This window comes from Sinocyclocheilus anshuiensis, unplaced genomic scaffold (genome assembly GCF_001515605.1).
Source record: "Sinocyclocheilus anshuiensis isolate Anshui unplaced genomic scaffold, SAMN03320099.WGS_v1.1 scaffold1546, whole genome shotgun sequence".
Taxonomy (NCBI): domain Eukaryota; kingdom Metazoa; phylum Chordata; class Actinopteri; order Cypriniformes; family Cyprinidae; genus Sinocyclocheilus; species Sinocyclocheilus anshuiensis.
The window spans coordinates 83973-99691 of NW_015547737.1; the positions used below are offsets into that span (position 1 = coordinate 83973).

General features: G+C 35.9%; 4 protein-coding genes and 1 long non-coding RNA gene across 6 annotated transcripts in view; 2 read left to right on the forward strand and 3 right to left on the reverse strand.

Annotated features, from left to right (window-relative positions):
- LOC107704417 (guanine nucleotide-binding protein G(o) subunit alpha-like) overlaps positions 1–5361 on the forward strand; it is a 33960-nt gene extending 28599 nt beyond the window's left edge. For both annotated transcript variants that reach the window (XM_016507336.1, XM_016507337.1), the window contains exons 8-9: positions 1650–1737; positions 4232–5361. In XM_016507336.1, coding sequence (XP_016362822.1) covers positions 1650–1737; positions 4232–4422 — 279 coding nt within the window. In that variant the 3' untranslated portion in view covers positions 4423–5361. The remainder of the gene's footprint in view (positions 1–1649; positions 1738–4231) is intronic.
- LOC107704420 (uncharacterized) overlaps positions 4960–15719 on the reverse strand; it is a 23706-nt gene continuing 12946 nt past the window's right edge. The window contains exons 2-3 of the long non-coding RNA XR_001635959.1: positions 6225–6231; positions 4960–5026 (exon numbers count right to left, since the gene is read on the reverse strand). This is a non-coding gene — a long non-coding RNA (uncharacterized LOC107704420). The remainder of the gene's footprint in view (positions 5027–6224; positions 6232–15719) is intronic.
- On the reverse strand, positions 6226–7394 carry npb (neuropeptide B). The gene is made up of 2 exons (XM_016507339.1): positions 7078–7394; positions 6226–6434 (listed from the first exon to the last, which is right to left on the reverse strand). The coding sequence occupies exons 1-2, from the start codon at positions 7345–7347 to the stop codon at positions 6306–6308; spliced, it is 399 nt and encodes a 132-aa protein (XP_016362825.1). The 5' UTR covers positions 7348–7394; the 3' UTR covers positions 6226–6305.
- LOC107704414 (N-sulphoglucosamine sulphohydrolase-like) lies at positions 8621–13240 on the reverse strand. Its single transcript, XM_016507335.1, is given in 9 exon segments — positions 8621–8834; positions 8836–9229; positions 10438–10600; positions 10602–10642; positions 10725–10806; positions 10886–11217; positions 12304–12409; positions 12487–12647; positions 13080–13240. Coding segments are annotated over 9 exon segments (1521 nt in total). The 5' UTR covers positions 13171–13240; the 3' UTR covers positions 8621–8683.
- The window catches only part of LOC107704413 (sodium-independent sulfate anion transporter-like), a 22134-nt gene continuing 19768 nt past the window's right edge, over positions 13354–15719 (forward strand). The window contains exons 1-3 of the mRNA XM_016507334.1: positions 13354–13489; positions 14436–14864; positions 14940–15132. Of these exons, the coding sequence (XP_016362820.1) occupies positions 14682–14864; positions 14940–15132 (376 nt within the window). The 5' untranslated portion in view covers positions 13354–13489; positions 14436–14681. The remainder of the gene's footprint in view (positions 13490–14435; positions 14865–14939; positions 15133–15719) is intronic.

Below are 15719 nucleotides of genomic sequence, written 5' to 3' on the forward strand. Positions count from 1 at the left end.
ATTTTTTTTAATATATATATATATAACGTTTCTGTCCCCCTCACTTCTGAAATGATGGTTACGCCCCTGTGTGTGTGTGTGTGTGTGTGTGTGTGTGTGTCTCACTCTCTGTCTCTCTCGCTCTCTCTGAATGTGTCTTACTCTGATTTTCTGATTCTGTTTTACTAGAGTGAAAACAGAAAGGTAAAGTGTCATTTTTTATATTAATATACTGAATTCTCTGATTTATGCAGAGAATATAATACACACTGTATATAGAATGCATACAGTAGGCTAGATATGCTTATGTATATATATATATATAACATTTTAAATTTGTACAATTAAAATGTACTTAATATGTGTGTGTGTGTATACTGTATGTATGTATACACACACACACACACATATATATATATATATATATATACAGGCTTGTTGTCACTAGTTTCACTCTAAAATACGATATGTTACCAAAGTCTTTTTACATTGACGGTAACTTTACGTCACCGGTTTGACCAGTGTCAGTGAGTTCTTCTCAAGTTCTGGACCTTTTTCATTTTACGACTCGATCAGTTTTGCGATCACCTGATGAAAGAGTCTGTCGCTCGTTTAGCACTCTTTGTGGTTTCATTCGTCTGAACTTCTTCAATGATTTCACCGATTACCGTAGCTTGCTTTGGTAACCTCGCCTCCAGACTTACCATCTTCCCTCGTAATTACAGCCCACGTCGTCAGTTAGCCCAGACTGTGTTATAATTGCCCATGTCGTTTGGTAATTAAGCTAGCAGGCATAATTTAGGTTGTCCCCGTGGGTGACGGTGGTCCGCTTGTTGTCTATTTATCGTACGCCCTCCGTAAACCTCTTTCCGTGTAATGAGGTGTGCTAATTGCCGTTGTTAAGATGCATTTTATAGCCACGTTAGTCATACTGTGTTGTTTTGAAACGCTGGGCAAAATCATCACTGGACTAAGTTGTTAATTAAGCCATTATTCTGAGCCGAACTCGCCGTTTTTTTTTTTCTCTCTTTCTGTCATCTTTTGTGGACACTGAGGTATAAAAGGAAGAGTTCATCCATAAATGAACATTTGCTGAAAATGTATTCACCCTCAAGCAATCCAAGATGTAGCTGAGTTTGTTTCTTCATCAGATTTGGACAAATTTAGCATCACATCACTTGCTCACCAATTGATCCTCTACAGTGAATGGGTGCCATCAGAATGAGAGTCCAAACAGCAAACATGCAGCTTTTCACTTCACAAGACATTAACTGATGGACTGGAGTGGTGTGGATTACTTGTGGATTATTGTGATGTTTTATCAGCTGTTTGGACGCTCATTCTGACGGCATCCATTCACTGCAGAGCATCCATTGGTGAACAAGTGATGCAATGCTAAATTTTTCCAATTCTATTCTGATATAGAAACAAACTCATCTACATCTTCAGTAAATTAAAATGTTTGGTCAAACTATTCCTTTTATAATCTCTTTTTGTCAAGTTGGTCATTGTAACCACACACACAACTTACTTCTTGGAGGCTTTCTATAGCTTTTGTAATTGACTAATCAATTCTAGTCCTAAATGACTGATTTTACAGAGCAACTGATTGATGGGTTTTGCCCGTCTCAATCCAGCGTGGCGTGTAAGTCTCTCTTCTTGTTTTGCAGATATTATTCATGAACAAGATTGATCTTTTCCAAGAGAAGATTCTCCACTCCGGGCATCATCTGCGGCATTACCTTCCCCAGTTCAGAGGTGAGAGACGGATCTATGATTACACATGAATCATGTTTACTTTCTCTGAAAGAAAGTTATTTATTATTTACTTCAGCTGCTCGCAAAGTTATATTTGTTCGTTCATGTCCTTTATTAAAGCTCAGGATTGGCAAGCATTTCTATCTTCTACTGCTCCCAAATGCATTCTTTCTTTTATTGGTTTGTTCTCTGATTTAGTTTGTTTCATTCATTTGATAGTTCACTTTCTTTTGTTTGCTTCTTTCTTTTTGTTCTTTCATTCGTTTGACTTCCATTCATTTTCAGCATTTGTGTGGTTCATTCATCTACTTTTATTTGTTCTTTTCCTTTTTTCTTTCATTCAATTGTTTGTTCTTGATTTCATTTGTTTGTTTCGTTCGTTCATTCCTTTGTTCTTGTTTTGCTCATTCATTTCTTCTCTTTTGTTCATTGTCCTTCGTTAGTTCATCTTATTTTCCCAGTTTATTCTTTCATTGTTTGTTTGTTCATTCTATTTAAGTTGTCTCTTTCTTTTCTTAGTTCACTCTTTTGTTTGTTCTTGTTTATTAATTCTTTCTCTTTTGGTAATTTGTTTTTGTTCATTCTCTTTTGTTGTTCATTCTCTCTCTGTGTTCTTTTGTTTGTTTCATTCTCTTTTTGTTCCCAGTTCATTTGTTTATTCTTTTTCAGTTATGTGTTTTTCTTTTAATCATTTATTTATTTTTGTTCTTTTTTATTTGTTTGTTTGTTCTTTCTTTTTCATTCATTTGTTTTGTTTTTTGTGTTCTTGTTTTTTTTATTCATTTGTTTATTCTTTCTCTTTTTTATTTGTTCTTTCGTTCATTCAGTCCTTTAATTTTTCTTTTCTATTTTGTTTGTTCATTTTCTTTTTTCCAGTTTATTCTTTCTTGTTCGTTCATTATTTTTTAATTGTTTGTTTTTCTTCTAGTTACTTTATTTTCCTTCTGTTAGTTCTTTCTTTTTTTGTTTGTTTGTATCTTTGTCATTTATTTGTCCATTTTCCTTGATTTTGTTCTTTCATTTGTTTGTTCATTTGCTTTTTTCATTCCCTTTTGTCTTCTCTCTTGTTTGTTTTATTCATTTATATGCTATTTCTTTATTTTAGTTGTTTGTATTCTTATGTTTGTTCACTTTCATTTGTTTGCTTACTTTCTTTGCTTCTTTCTTTCTTTCATCCTTTTGCCTTTTCTTTCGTCCTTTCGTCCTGTAGCACTTTCCTTCCATTAAGACTGAATCCACCATGTCGGCTTGGGTTTGTAGTTTGGCCGTTTAATCGGCTGGAATGGATCCTGTAGTTTTTGCCTCAGGGAGAAAAGGTCAAGATGGATGAGGCTGGAAATTTCTTGCATGACATTGTCTTCGCTCTCCCCTCCTCCCGCTGCCTCCCTGACACTTGTATATGACAAAGTTAATCCCACTTCATAGAAGATTACAATAAAACCTTTTCACAACTACATTTCACCTGTTAATTCAGATAGACCCAGAAGTACTGTACATGCATCATGCAAATGTAAATTGAAGATTTAGAGATTAATCCCATTCATCAATCTTGCAGTTTGAAGCAGATCTCGTCAGATATTCATAGACTCTCACTTCATTTTTTTGGTTAGCTTTTTTTTTTATGGAGAAAACGTCAATTACTTTCACTTCGCCTTTCTTCTCTCTGATACAGGGTTTCCTTTTAATGCATAATTCATCATTGATAAATTCATATGTTTTTGTGGCAGTCTCCTGTTTTGTTTTTCAAACCAGTTGTTATTGAACTGGATTCATGTTGATATATGTTTTGAAACTGATTTATAGCTTATATATTCCTTGGAGAAATTACTTTTGCACCCATGCAAAGGAAAATATTTATATTTCACCTTCTCTGAAGTATATATATATATATATAATGCATTAATTGTAATGCATACTATCTGCAAGATAGTACAACCTATAATTATTATTTTTTTAATTATAACAATTGTATTTTTAATACATGCATATTTTTACATAAATATTTTATATATCCAAATGGTAATATTATTAATATATAATAAATATAAATTATTACTTTTATTCAGCATGAACACATTAAATTGATTAAAAGTGACAGTAAGGGCATTTATAATGTTACAAAATATTTCTACTTCAAATAAATGCTGTTGAACTTTTGAACTGAGTAAAAATGTATCAGTTTTCAGAAAATATTAAGCAGCAAAAACTGTTTTCAACATTGATAATAATAATAAATGTTTCTGGAGCAGCAAATCAGCATATTAGAATGATTTCTGAAGGATCATGTAACACTAAAGACTGGAGAAATAATGCTGAAAATTCAGCTTTGCATCACAGGAATAAATTACATGTTACAATATATTCAAATAGAAAACCATTCATTTAAATTGTAATAATATTTACATGTTTTCACTATATTTTTGATCAAATAAATGCATTTGGTGAGCACAAGACACTTTTTTTCACAAACATCTCCCTGTGATTTTGTTCACAGGAGCTGACTGTGACGTGGATGCTGCCGCCCGGTTCATCGCCGCAATGTTTGTGTCTCTCAACACGACACCCAGCAAACTCATCTACCACCACTTCACCACAGCGACCGACACCTCCAATGTACAGGTAGTTTTCCAGGTCGTTATGGACACCATCATCAAGGAAAACCTGGAGGCCGTGTCTCTGCTCTGAGAACCATTCCTCCTTTAAAAACTCAATAAAGACTCGCGGAGGAGTCGTTCACAATGCTGATGGTATTTATTATATATGATGCTCTGATATTAATCAGAATGGAGTGACTACACACTTTTCATGACGCAATAACCAAATAAATGCCGGTTTATATTCTTCTTACTTAAACACAAACTAACAAAATGACAAAATATCTAATAAAATGCAATAATCTTGCATATTTTTGCATATGCATATTTTACACTGTGAAAGTATATAAAATGGATTTAAAGAGTAAATCATGCTCTCTTGGCGGTGGTCGAGTTGCTCGTCCGAGCATCCCATAATTTTCCACCTGACATCCCCTACTTCCTGTATGTGCATTACCATGGTTAATCATCACTTATAAATTATTTTCCCCTTGTGTGCATCTTTGCTCAACATGGTCCGTTCAGAGATTGAACACCCTGTCAGTTCAGAAAGAGTCCAGTGTGTTGTTTTTGAGTTTTTTTTTGCATTATGAATCATGTTTTGCTTTTGACTTATTTGTGATCCAGCACTTTTATAGTTGTTGAGTTTTGGTGATTCAATCTGAAAAGGATTTGTTGTACCAAGGTGAGCCAAACTCACATATTACACACTATGAAGTCTATATGAAGCATAATCATACCTGTAGCAATTTTTCTTTTTGTAAATACATTTGAAATAATGTTGCTTTATCCGTTTATTCATTGAGATTTGGTTGATATAAAATGTATTTTTGCTATTTAAATGCTGTATATTACGCCACTTTTTAAAAGCATTCAAGTTAAATTCCAGTTACACTTTTGTGAATGCAAAAAAGCCACTGTGAATAGAAACATCATTAAAAACTAACATTAATGTGTTTGATATTTTTTGTGCTGATTTCTCACACAATGAACGGTATAAAACAAATCACGTCAGCGCAAATCCACAACACAAGCGTACACAGAATGAATGGTATATCTTTCAAGTTTAATAAAAGAAAGAAAACATCTTTGAAAGTTTTTGCTCATAACAGTGAAATATTTTTATGAATATTTAATACATCTGAAAGTCTAGGTACAGGAGACTGGTTGGACGCAGAGGAGAACAGATTGAACAGAAAATACCACCATTTTGTTTCTGTGGATATTGTATTTTTCCATTTATATATTTAAAGCCGCTAACTTCACATTGTGTGATCCAGGGTTGCTCAAAACAGCTCTCCGAGATCTGTTTTCCTGCAAAATATAGCTGAAACTAAGTGTGTTCACACTGGAAGTGACTTGAATTCAGTTTGACTTCACTTATAGCATTTCCAATACACTAAACTAATATCAATCTCTTTACTGTACATTTTAATGTAGGCCTATTGATGCCCAATTTCACTTGAGTTTTTGTGTATCCAAAACCGTTTCAAACTTATTTATAACCTACGTAAGAGTGGCCGCGGCAATTTCAGGTTATTTTTGAGAGGTACAACAGTTATGCTGCTTGATATTGCAAACTTGCATATCTTATCATATTATTTTAATGCAGTATCGTAATTATAAACATATGGGTTTGTATCGCATACCGTTTTTACCGTTTACTGCACTTTTTTTTTATTCTTCCCGGGCCGTTCTTGGTATTTACCTATAGCGACTAATGAATGGAAAGTCTCGCACATTCACAGACCTCAATCAGTTGGGTGGATTTACAATATCAATCAGAATGAAAATGATTATTATTGATACAGAACTAAACTTTGCAGGAAAGCATATCTTCAGGAGCAGCGCTGAACATCCCTGGTGTAAATCAAGTAAACATTCAATGTCAACAGCGCGCCTCCCTGCCTTGGCTGTAAATACTCCTGAAATGGAAGAGATGTTCGGGTCGGGAGGGAGAGAGACGGGTGCCGCTCAGGAGGAGAAGCAGTCCAGCGAATCGAGCGAGAGAAACACGTCTGCTTTGCACCGAAATGTGCTCGAACCGTCCTCAACCAGCTCGCAGCTCTGTAGGTTTGGAGAAACGTCCTTCACGCAGATGGCCTGAGGGGGGAAACGGCACGGTAAAAGTTAATGGAAGTTATGATTCTGATTGATGCCTGAATTGACGTTTACGTCGTTCATAAATGTTTTTTTTTTGTTTGTTTGTTTTTTAAATAAAGAAAACACAAAATCAGAAATAAAAAAGATCATATTGTCTACATTTAATCTGACTCAAATACAGTTTTAATGTAAAATTCTTCAATTTAATGAGCTTTTTCTGTGCTTGAATTGAAATTTTTCTTATTTATATATATATATATATATATATATATATATATGTGTGTTAGTGCTTCGTATCTGAAGATTTGTCCGTTTTAATGCAATTATGGGAGTCAAAAATAATTTGTTTTGCTCATGCTAGTCCAATAAAATAAGTTTTTACAGAGTGTGTAGAGACACTACCCACCTAAATGGTGTACATAATACACTTTTTGTTGCTTGAGAACGTAATGCATTTTCTGGCTGTTGCGTAAAGTTGTTTTTCCTCCAATCTCCTCATACATCTGTTTGCGTTCAGTGCCATGAGGAGCGTGGGCCAAAGCACATGTTTTGCAGTGTTGTAATGGTATGCGCGCAGCAGTTATCATTTGCATAAGAAAAACATAACTGTTGTGATTTTTTCATCAAATAAAATAGAATTTACCATGTTTTTAAGGACTGGAGTTTGTCTGCTGCTGAAGTCGGGCATCACGCTGTTGGAGACGCCGGGGGTCTCGCTGCTGTCCTGCTCTGATTCTGTCTCAGATCGGCGCATATACGGCGACCTCCGGATCCCGGACAGCAAACCCGAGGCTCTCCCGACGGAATAGTAGCTCGGCCCGGTGGACTGCTTGTACCAGGCGTCTGTAGGATGGCTCGAGATGAGGATGGAAACAGCCACGAACACCAGCACGGATCTGACGGACCTCTCCATTGCGCACTTCACCTAAACGCGTGTGTTGTGATCTGTGATGCCTCGTAGCTTTTGGATTGATGTTCTCCACATCTGGAGTTTATATAGACCCCTCGGAGTCGTGATCTCGTTCGTCATTCCCCACTTAAGATGATTCATATTTCCGGCCAATAGGATTGATTTGCGCATCTTTGCCCGTTTGGAGACGGCTGGGGAGCCTTTAACGTCAGGTAGATGTGATTTGTGATGGGTTAATATTGTTTCTCTGTCACCGAACCTGTCTATATTGATCAATAAACGTCTTTCTGGCGTCACAGCGCAAATTAGAAAAGAGAAAATCCCGTGCGTAAAGACGCACATACGCATGAACCAGAGAATAACAGTATCCAATATTTTTTAAATAATTGCTATAGAATAGAAGAAAATGAAATCTAAGTGCGTAGTACCTGAAAATGTAGTCTCATTAATAAGTGATTTAAAATATTGACTTGTTGACTTCTCTATAATTACACCTTTGGGTACACATGACGCGGATTAACCACGTTGACAGATTTCTAAATAGTTTAAGTGAGAGAGCACTTTCAATATAGTATTTCAGACAGCTTTAACAAACTTGTGAGCTAATAAAGAAAAACAATAAAAAGCAAAAATATTATTTTGAAATCTAGTTCCTTAGGTATCTGAGTTGACATTTAAGAAGCCAAATAGTAATGTATATAATTATTATTATTAAATATGATTAAAAATGCTAGGATAACAATGTTGTATTATATTGTTATGATTATTATTATTAATACAAAAATACAAAAAAATAATTTTGAAATGTTGTTCCCTAGATATCTGATGACAAGAAGCCAATATGTGTATAATAATAATAACTATTATTATTATTATCATTAAAATATTCTTATTATATGATGACATGACATTATTAATAATAAAAATAATTAAATACAAAAATGAAATTTTTAAATGTTGTTCCTGAGAATAACAGGTATCTGAGATGAAGTATATAAAAGTGTATTAAAATTACTGATTAATGATTAAGTAAATAAATATCTATGACAAATGAAACTAGTAAAGCAGAGGACATGTATATGGAATCTATGGTAATGAAAACACACCAGTGCCAAATCAAATATCAAATATTTTCAAATAAAGAAGAGATAATATAAAGAAAAGAGATTTAAAAAAAGATGCGGTAATGTTAACTTTTAGTTGTTAAAATGTTTATTAACCTTTTCAATATAAAAACTACAAATACAATCTTACAGTTCTCATATTAAACCATTTAAACAGTGAACCTGAAGCATGAAAAGATTAAAGTTTATACAGTTTCCTCTTAAGTTTTAGGCACTCATAGTCCATTGTACAGTAGTCTGCACTGCGGTTCAGGCTTGGTCTCGAGGACCGCATCCGGCTCGCACACCCACGGATCCTCCGTTTGCCACTGCCACTTCAGCAGCTGATCCTTCAGGCTCTCCAAAACCGGGGCGTAGGCCGGGTCACCTCTCCGTCGGATCCGACTGGATGTCAAACAGCTCCCACCTCTCCCGGTAGTAATACTCTTTTAGAGTCTTGAACCAGCCTGTGGGCTGGCCTGACTGAGTCCGGTTTAACAGATCCTGGAAGGTAGGGGACACATAGAAGTCCTGGTCTATAGGGAAGGGCATGCGGTAGTGCATGTTGTGTAGGAGCCGGTAGCGGCCCTGGTGGATGGTGCGCATTGGGTAAAACATAGTGACCTCATGGAGACTCTGGCTGGCGTAGACGGTGACCCAGGACGGTTCTGAGATTAGGGCCGGGAGAAGAGACCGACCCGTCAACTCAATCGAACGGCCCCCTGAGAGACTGTACGACGGATACGGCAAAGAAAACCAGTCCAGTATGGTGGGAGTGATGTCTGGGAAAAAAGTGAGAGATGCTGTTTTACAGTGTCATACAATTAACTCACAAGTGGTAAAAATAGAAAATGTCATTACACTGGCAATAATCTGTGTGTGAATATAAAGATATGACCTTAAACATAGAATCAAGTGTGAAATGGTGCAATAGTGAGGGACGCAATTTTTAATATTGTATGAACAACTTGTGATTCGTACAAATAGAAAGAAAATGTTGTTACATTGGTAATAATCTGTCGGTAAACAGAAAGAAATTATCTTAAACAGAATCAAGTGCAAAAATGTGCAATAATAAGGGACGCCATTTTTTTATGTAGTACGAACATCTTGCGTTTCGTACAAACAGAAAAAAATTGTCATACGCATATGCTGCATTGGTAACAATTTGTTGTACGGTAGAATTATATCTGTACTATTATCTAGACTTAAAAACGAGTGCAAAAAGGTATAATAGTGAGATGCAATTTTTCTAAATTTGTACATAAACTTGCTATTTGTAGAAAAATAATCAGTCGTTCGCATAAATTACGTTGGAAACAATGTCATTCAGTAGAAAGATAACTGTACGATTATCTGGACTCAAAAGACAAAAACAAGAGCAAAAAGTTGTAATAGTGAGAGCTATTTCCCCAAATCTGTATGAAAAACCGCTATTAATAGAAAAGGAAATTGTCGTACACACACACTACGTTGAAAACAATCTGTCATTGGGTAGAAAGATAGTTATAGTATACTATCTAAACTCAAAAACAGAAGCAAGCACAAAAAGGTGCCGCAATAATATGGAAAAATAAATTATTGTACATTATTATTGTTGTTTTTTTATTGACCTAAATTTGTAGCTTAGGAGAGAGTTGTTGACTCATTTAGTCTAAAATACATAAATGAGCTTCAAAAGCAGCAGGAGTGAAATTTTGTGTTTCAGAGTGATACAAATAACTGGCTATTTGTAAAAAAAATTGTAGTACGAATAAATTCCGATACAAATAATTATTATACAGATGTATTCTTAAACAAATCTACCGTTCAGTAACAGTATTTCTGTGCATGAGGGTGCAGTGTTTCCTTAAACATAGGTGTACAGCTCTATCTAGTGGTTAAAAGCAGTTACAGTACAACTCAAGCCCATGAGAGACTTTGTGCTGTGCACATTTGTTTATTTACACATTCCTGATGTCAAGTAATCAAGCTGTTGATTGGCTCTTACCCAGCAGACTGACGTAAGCCTGGCTAACCTTTCCCCAACGCTGCCGGTGTTCAGGTGAGGAGACCAGCATGGGTTCCTTCACACCTGAGCCGTACAGGTTAGTGCGACCGTTGGGAAACGGAATTCCGTTATCCGAGCTGTAGATCACCAGAGTGTCATTTTCAAATCCCCGCATCCCGTAGTTCTTGAAGAACCAGGCCGATACCTTTGAAATCAAACAGAAAATTTGTGAAGATCTATGCATGCAAATTTGTAAATATTACTGTGAATGGTGTAAAATATATAACCTTGGTCCAGCCGGCTGACCGTCGTGTATTGGGCTGCAATATCCACCCTCCCTGCAGGTGTGTCTGGAATAAAGTATGGTACCTAGTCAGATATGAAGATACTGATGGTTAGGAACTTAAACTAATGACTTTTCAAATTTTTCCTTATTAGTAAGGCTCACCTTGACCTGGTCTGGAGAGTAATACTTCGGCTCCCAATCCGGAATTCTCCCCATTCCGCTCTCTCCATTCCCAAACTTTTCACAGAACACTCCATACTGAGGCTGGGAATGGCCACAACGGTGAGGATCATGGATCGCCACATAGAGAAAGAACGGCCGTTCCTCTTCCGTCTCACTCCTCTCCGCTTTCTGGCTTTGGAAGAATTTCCGGACAAGGAGCTTGATCTTGGTGATATTCTGACCCACCTGCAGAACAGAATTGGTCTCTTCCGTGTAGGCAAAATCGAACGGGTATACAGGGCCCGGACCAACATGTTTTTTCCCAATTATACCTTTCCAAAGAAAAACAATCATGAAATCTGTCAAATTCCAACATTTTCCAGGACTCACTTGTGTTTTGAGTGTTTAGTAACAAATTATAAGTTAGTTTTCTCTCTATACTGGGTTTCTGCATCCATTAAGCACAAAAACGTGTTAAAAGGTGTTTGAAATTTGTACAAAACTTTAGAAATTGATATGTCGTACAGATATGCTTCGTTGGTACCAATCTGTCATATTATTATCAGGACTCAAAACAGAAACAAGCCCAAAAGTCATAATAGTTAGATGCTACTTTCCAAAATTTCTACGAAAAACTTGATATTCGTAGAAAAAATAAATTGTATATATACACACACACACATTATGTTGGTAACAAGCTGTTGTTCTGTAGAAAGATACATCTGATAGATAGATCATCTGATCTAAAAATAGAAACAAGCACAAAAAGTGCAGTACTGAGCCTTTCTTCATTAACGTACAAAAAAAAAATGTTGCGAAAAATGTGTTATACTGATACAAATTTGTAAAATTTGATTTCTTCTATCATCTGACCTAAAATACATAAATGAGCCACAAAAGGTGCATGAGTGAGATTTCTGTTTCAGAGTTGTATGAATAACTGCCTTTTCTTCGTACAAATCTCCATACAGAAACAATATATTGGTACAAATGTTATACTGATACAAATTTGTAAAAGAATGTTCTTCTATCATCTGACCTAAAATACATAAATGAGCCACAAAAGGTGCATGAGTGAGATTTCTGTTTCAGAGTTGTATGAATAACTGCCTTTTCTTCGTACAAATCTCCATACAGAAACAATATATTGGTACAAATCAGTCACTCTCCAGAAAAACAGTTGTCGTATCATCTGGCCTTAAACACAGAAACAAATGTGAAAGATGTTCTTTTTTTCAGAGTTGTACGAATAATTTGTGATACAAATAATAATCATACAGCTCTACACTGGCACAAACCTGTCATTCAGTAGAGAGTTTTTCTGTTATTTGACCTCAAACACAGAAACAAGTGCATTAACATGAAAATTTATATTTTGAGCATTTTTATATTCAGAGTTTAATAGGTCTTCATCATACCTGTGTGAATGTTGGCTTGTTTCAGGAGAAGAGGAAGACTGCGCACTCCATCAAATGAGTTAAAGTGATGAACTCCTTGATGGAGGCCGTACATCCCATTCTGGTGCTGTTGATCAGAAAAAAGCTCAAGGGAAGTATATCCAATGGTCAGGGCTAAAATAGAGAGTTTTACCTTTTGGTTGCCTGTGGTAGTCCAGTCAGGATGGTGGAACGACTTGGTGAGCAGCTGCTGACGGAGGTGAAGGCGTTCTTGAAGATCACACTGCGCTCAGAAAGAGCCCGGAGATGAGGGGTCTGGACCACAGAGTTGTTGTAGACATCTGTTTCGAACCCACCATCATCAGCTGTGTTGTACAACAGACCATAGACACAACATTAATACAATGTAAATACAATATAATACAAACATCAAAACAACATAAATACAACATAACACAAACTTCAAAACAACATAATACAAGCATAAAACAACCTAAATACAACATAACAACAATACAAGCATCAAAACAACCTAAATACAACATAATAACAATACAAGCATCAAAACAACCTAAATACAACATAATAACAATAGAAACATCAAAACAACCTAATACAACATAACACAAACATCAAAACAACCTAAATACAATATAATAACAATAGAAACATCAAAACATAACACAAACATCAAAACAGCCTAAATACAACATAACAACAACACAGACATAACAGTATAAATGAGTTATTCTGTCAAATCAGTATTTATAAAAACACATGATTGTTTTACTACACACCAATAATGAGAAGCACATTTCTTCTTCTGCACTCTCCTACATCACAACAAACCAGAAGACCCAACAAAGTCCACGCGAACAGAAACGACATTTTAGTGTCATTTGCCACCAAAAATGTTACTAAGGCAAATGCAAAAGTCTTTACTTTGTTTACACTCAGCGAGACAAACTTCCGCCATGTGAATCCATCACATGACCGCGATCAGCTGACGCGAAGCCTCAGCCAATCGCGTCGCGCGTCGCTGCTGACGCCACAAAAAGGCTGCTGCTGTTCAAACCGCGCTACACGTCAGAGTCGCACTGATTGCTCAAATGTTTCATTGTATCTTTATGTTTGGTGTAAATATTGAGAATACTGCAGCGGAATGTTTGAACTCCGATGAAACACGAGGCTCAAAGGCTTCTCTGAGGTTTGATCTTTAACTTGAATTCACATTGTGCCTATTATCATTGATCTCAACTCTCAGTTTGGTTTGTAAATACGGTTATCTAACAGATATTATTATTATTATTATTTAGATTAGATTATTAGATTTACATTGCACTGTGTACTCAGGTCATGAGACCCTTTCAAAACTTTGACCTAATCAGATATAAGGGTATTTTAGACATTTTGCGTTTTGTATCTCGTTATTGTAATACAAAATAATAATAATAATAATAATAAACAAACAAATAAAATGTAGTGTTTTTATTGGAAAATATTTATACATGAGGTTAGTCATTTTAAGGGTGTTTTTTTCTTTGCATTTTACACTGTATCTTGTTACTGTATTGTAAAAAATAAAATAAAACAAATATGTTGATTTATTATTTATAAGTTTAATGAATTTATACTAGAATTAGTCATTTTAGTAATTTTTAAGGGTGTTTTTAAGATCAATACACGTTTTTTTTTTAGCATTTCTCATTTCTGTAATGCATAAATAAATAAATAAATAAAATATTGTTTTAATTTTAATATATTTATACGTGACATTAGATATTTTTGTGCTGCTGTTTAAATTCATGCTAATTTAAATTTAAAAAAAGTTTTTGAACAGAATGTTTCTTACTACTGTATTAACTTAATGAGAATGTAATGACAATCATCACTGGATGCATGGTTTATTAAAATAATGTCCCAATGGTAATGCATTGTTTATACCAAAATCAGGCTTAATTTTCTTCAGGCAAAATATCATGTATTATTTTGGTGTATTTCAGGGTGTGGCACACGGATTCACATCTGAACAAGCGATTTCACAATCAGCAGTGTTTGAATCTCGTGATCATGTGTTTTATAGCTTGCAGTCATGCTGTCTTGTAGTTTTAGGTTTATAGTTTTTCTAACTAGTGGTGTTGAATTCTCCACAGATATACTTTCAACAACAACAACAACAAAAAACTTATGGAGAAGCAAGAAGCAGCTTTTTGGATCTTAAGGTTTTGACTAGCATACGGCCAAGAAGAGCTTGTCAGCTCCACCCTTCCCATGATCTTGTTTGTCCACACCATCTGAGTGGCGTTCGACATCCTGGATGAAGCACTACAGCTCTTTTCACGATCCTTAACTGATGGTGTTTTGGTGGACCTGAAGGTCAGCAGATCTGGGATCTTCTGATGGAGCGGGTGTCAGGTATCCGCTGCTGTGCCGCCCTGCGCTCTTGTTTTCCCATACTCACCTGGCTCCCGGGGTATAACCTGACCTGGCTGAAGATGGACCTGATCGCCGGTCTGACGGTGGGGTTGACGGCGGTTCCTCAGGCTCTGGCCTACGCGGAAGTGGCTGGTTTACCTGTGCAGGTAAGAACATTCACGTTCTTCCACAGACTGAGACTGAGGGAGGTTTTCTTGACACACCGATTATTTGTTTTCCAGTACGGCCTGTATTCTGCGTTCATGGGTGGTTTCATCTACTGTATATTTGGCACATCTAAAGACATCACGCTGGGCCCGACGGCCATCATGTCGCTGCTGTGTTCGGCGTATATCGGTGGAGATCCTGTGTTTGCGGTGGTGCTCACACTGCTGTGTGGCATCATCCAGGCAGGAATGGCTCTACTGAGGCTGGGTAAGATGGGAAGTGGGGTTATTGTTAACATTAAGGTTAATTTTTTTATGAATTTTTGTTTTAAATATTTATAAATAGCTTTTAGTTTTGTTTCAGTTTTAGTAAATTTAAAGTAGTTGTAGTTAACCATATCAACACTTATTGTACTGAGTGTAAACTTTTAAACAGATCTTTTTTTGTGGATTGTACTATTAAAAAAATATGATTTATTAACATTCTAAGTATATACTCCGAAGTTTACATAAAGTATGACTGAAGTGATGCAGCCAAGAAGATAAAGCAGACTCAGCTGCCTGTAAATCAGTACCGTCTTGAAAACAGGAAGTTTGTGGGTTTTTTCTCTCACATAAGTAACAGATTCTATTACTTCCTGTTCAACTTCCTGCTTGCGCCTGTGAAGCCGCACACCAAAATGTAGCAACAGGTTTTAAAAATGTGACAACTGAGGTTGTTAAAGTGACTAAGTGATTAAATTACTCGTCGCAGTCGCGATTCAATACGTGTGTCTTTTTCTTCTGTGTGAAATAATCATAAATATCAGTTTATGCTGTTTGATTATGGCCTCGAAGGTTGTAGTTGGAAGCTGT

What these genes read in the sequence shown, in the direction of transcription:
- npb (XM_016507339.1), bottom strand. Translation starts at nt 7,347, where the DNA reads ATGGAGAGGTCCGTCAGATCCGTGCTGGTGTTCGTGGCTGTTTCCATC. An exon ending in CTCCAGTCCTTAAAAACATG is followed by an intron (nt 6,435 to 7,077) that starts GTAAATTCTATT and finishes TTCCCCCCTCAG; the next exon opens with GCCATCTGCGTGAAGGACGT.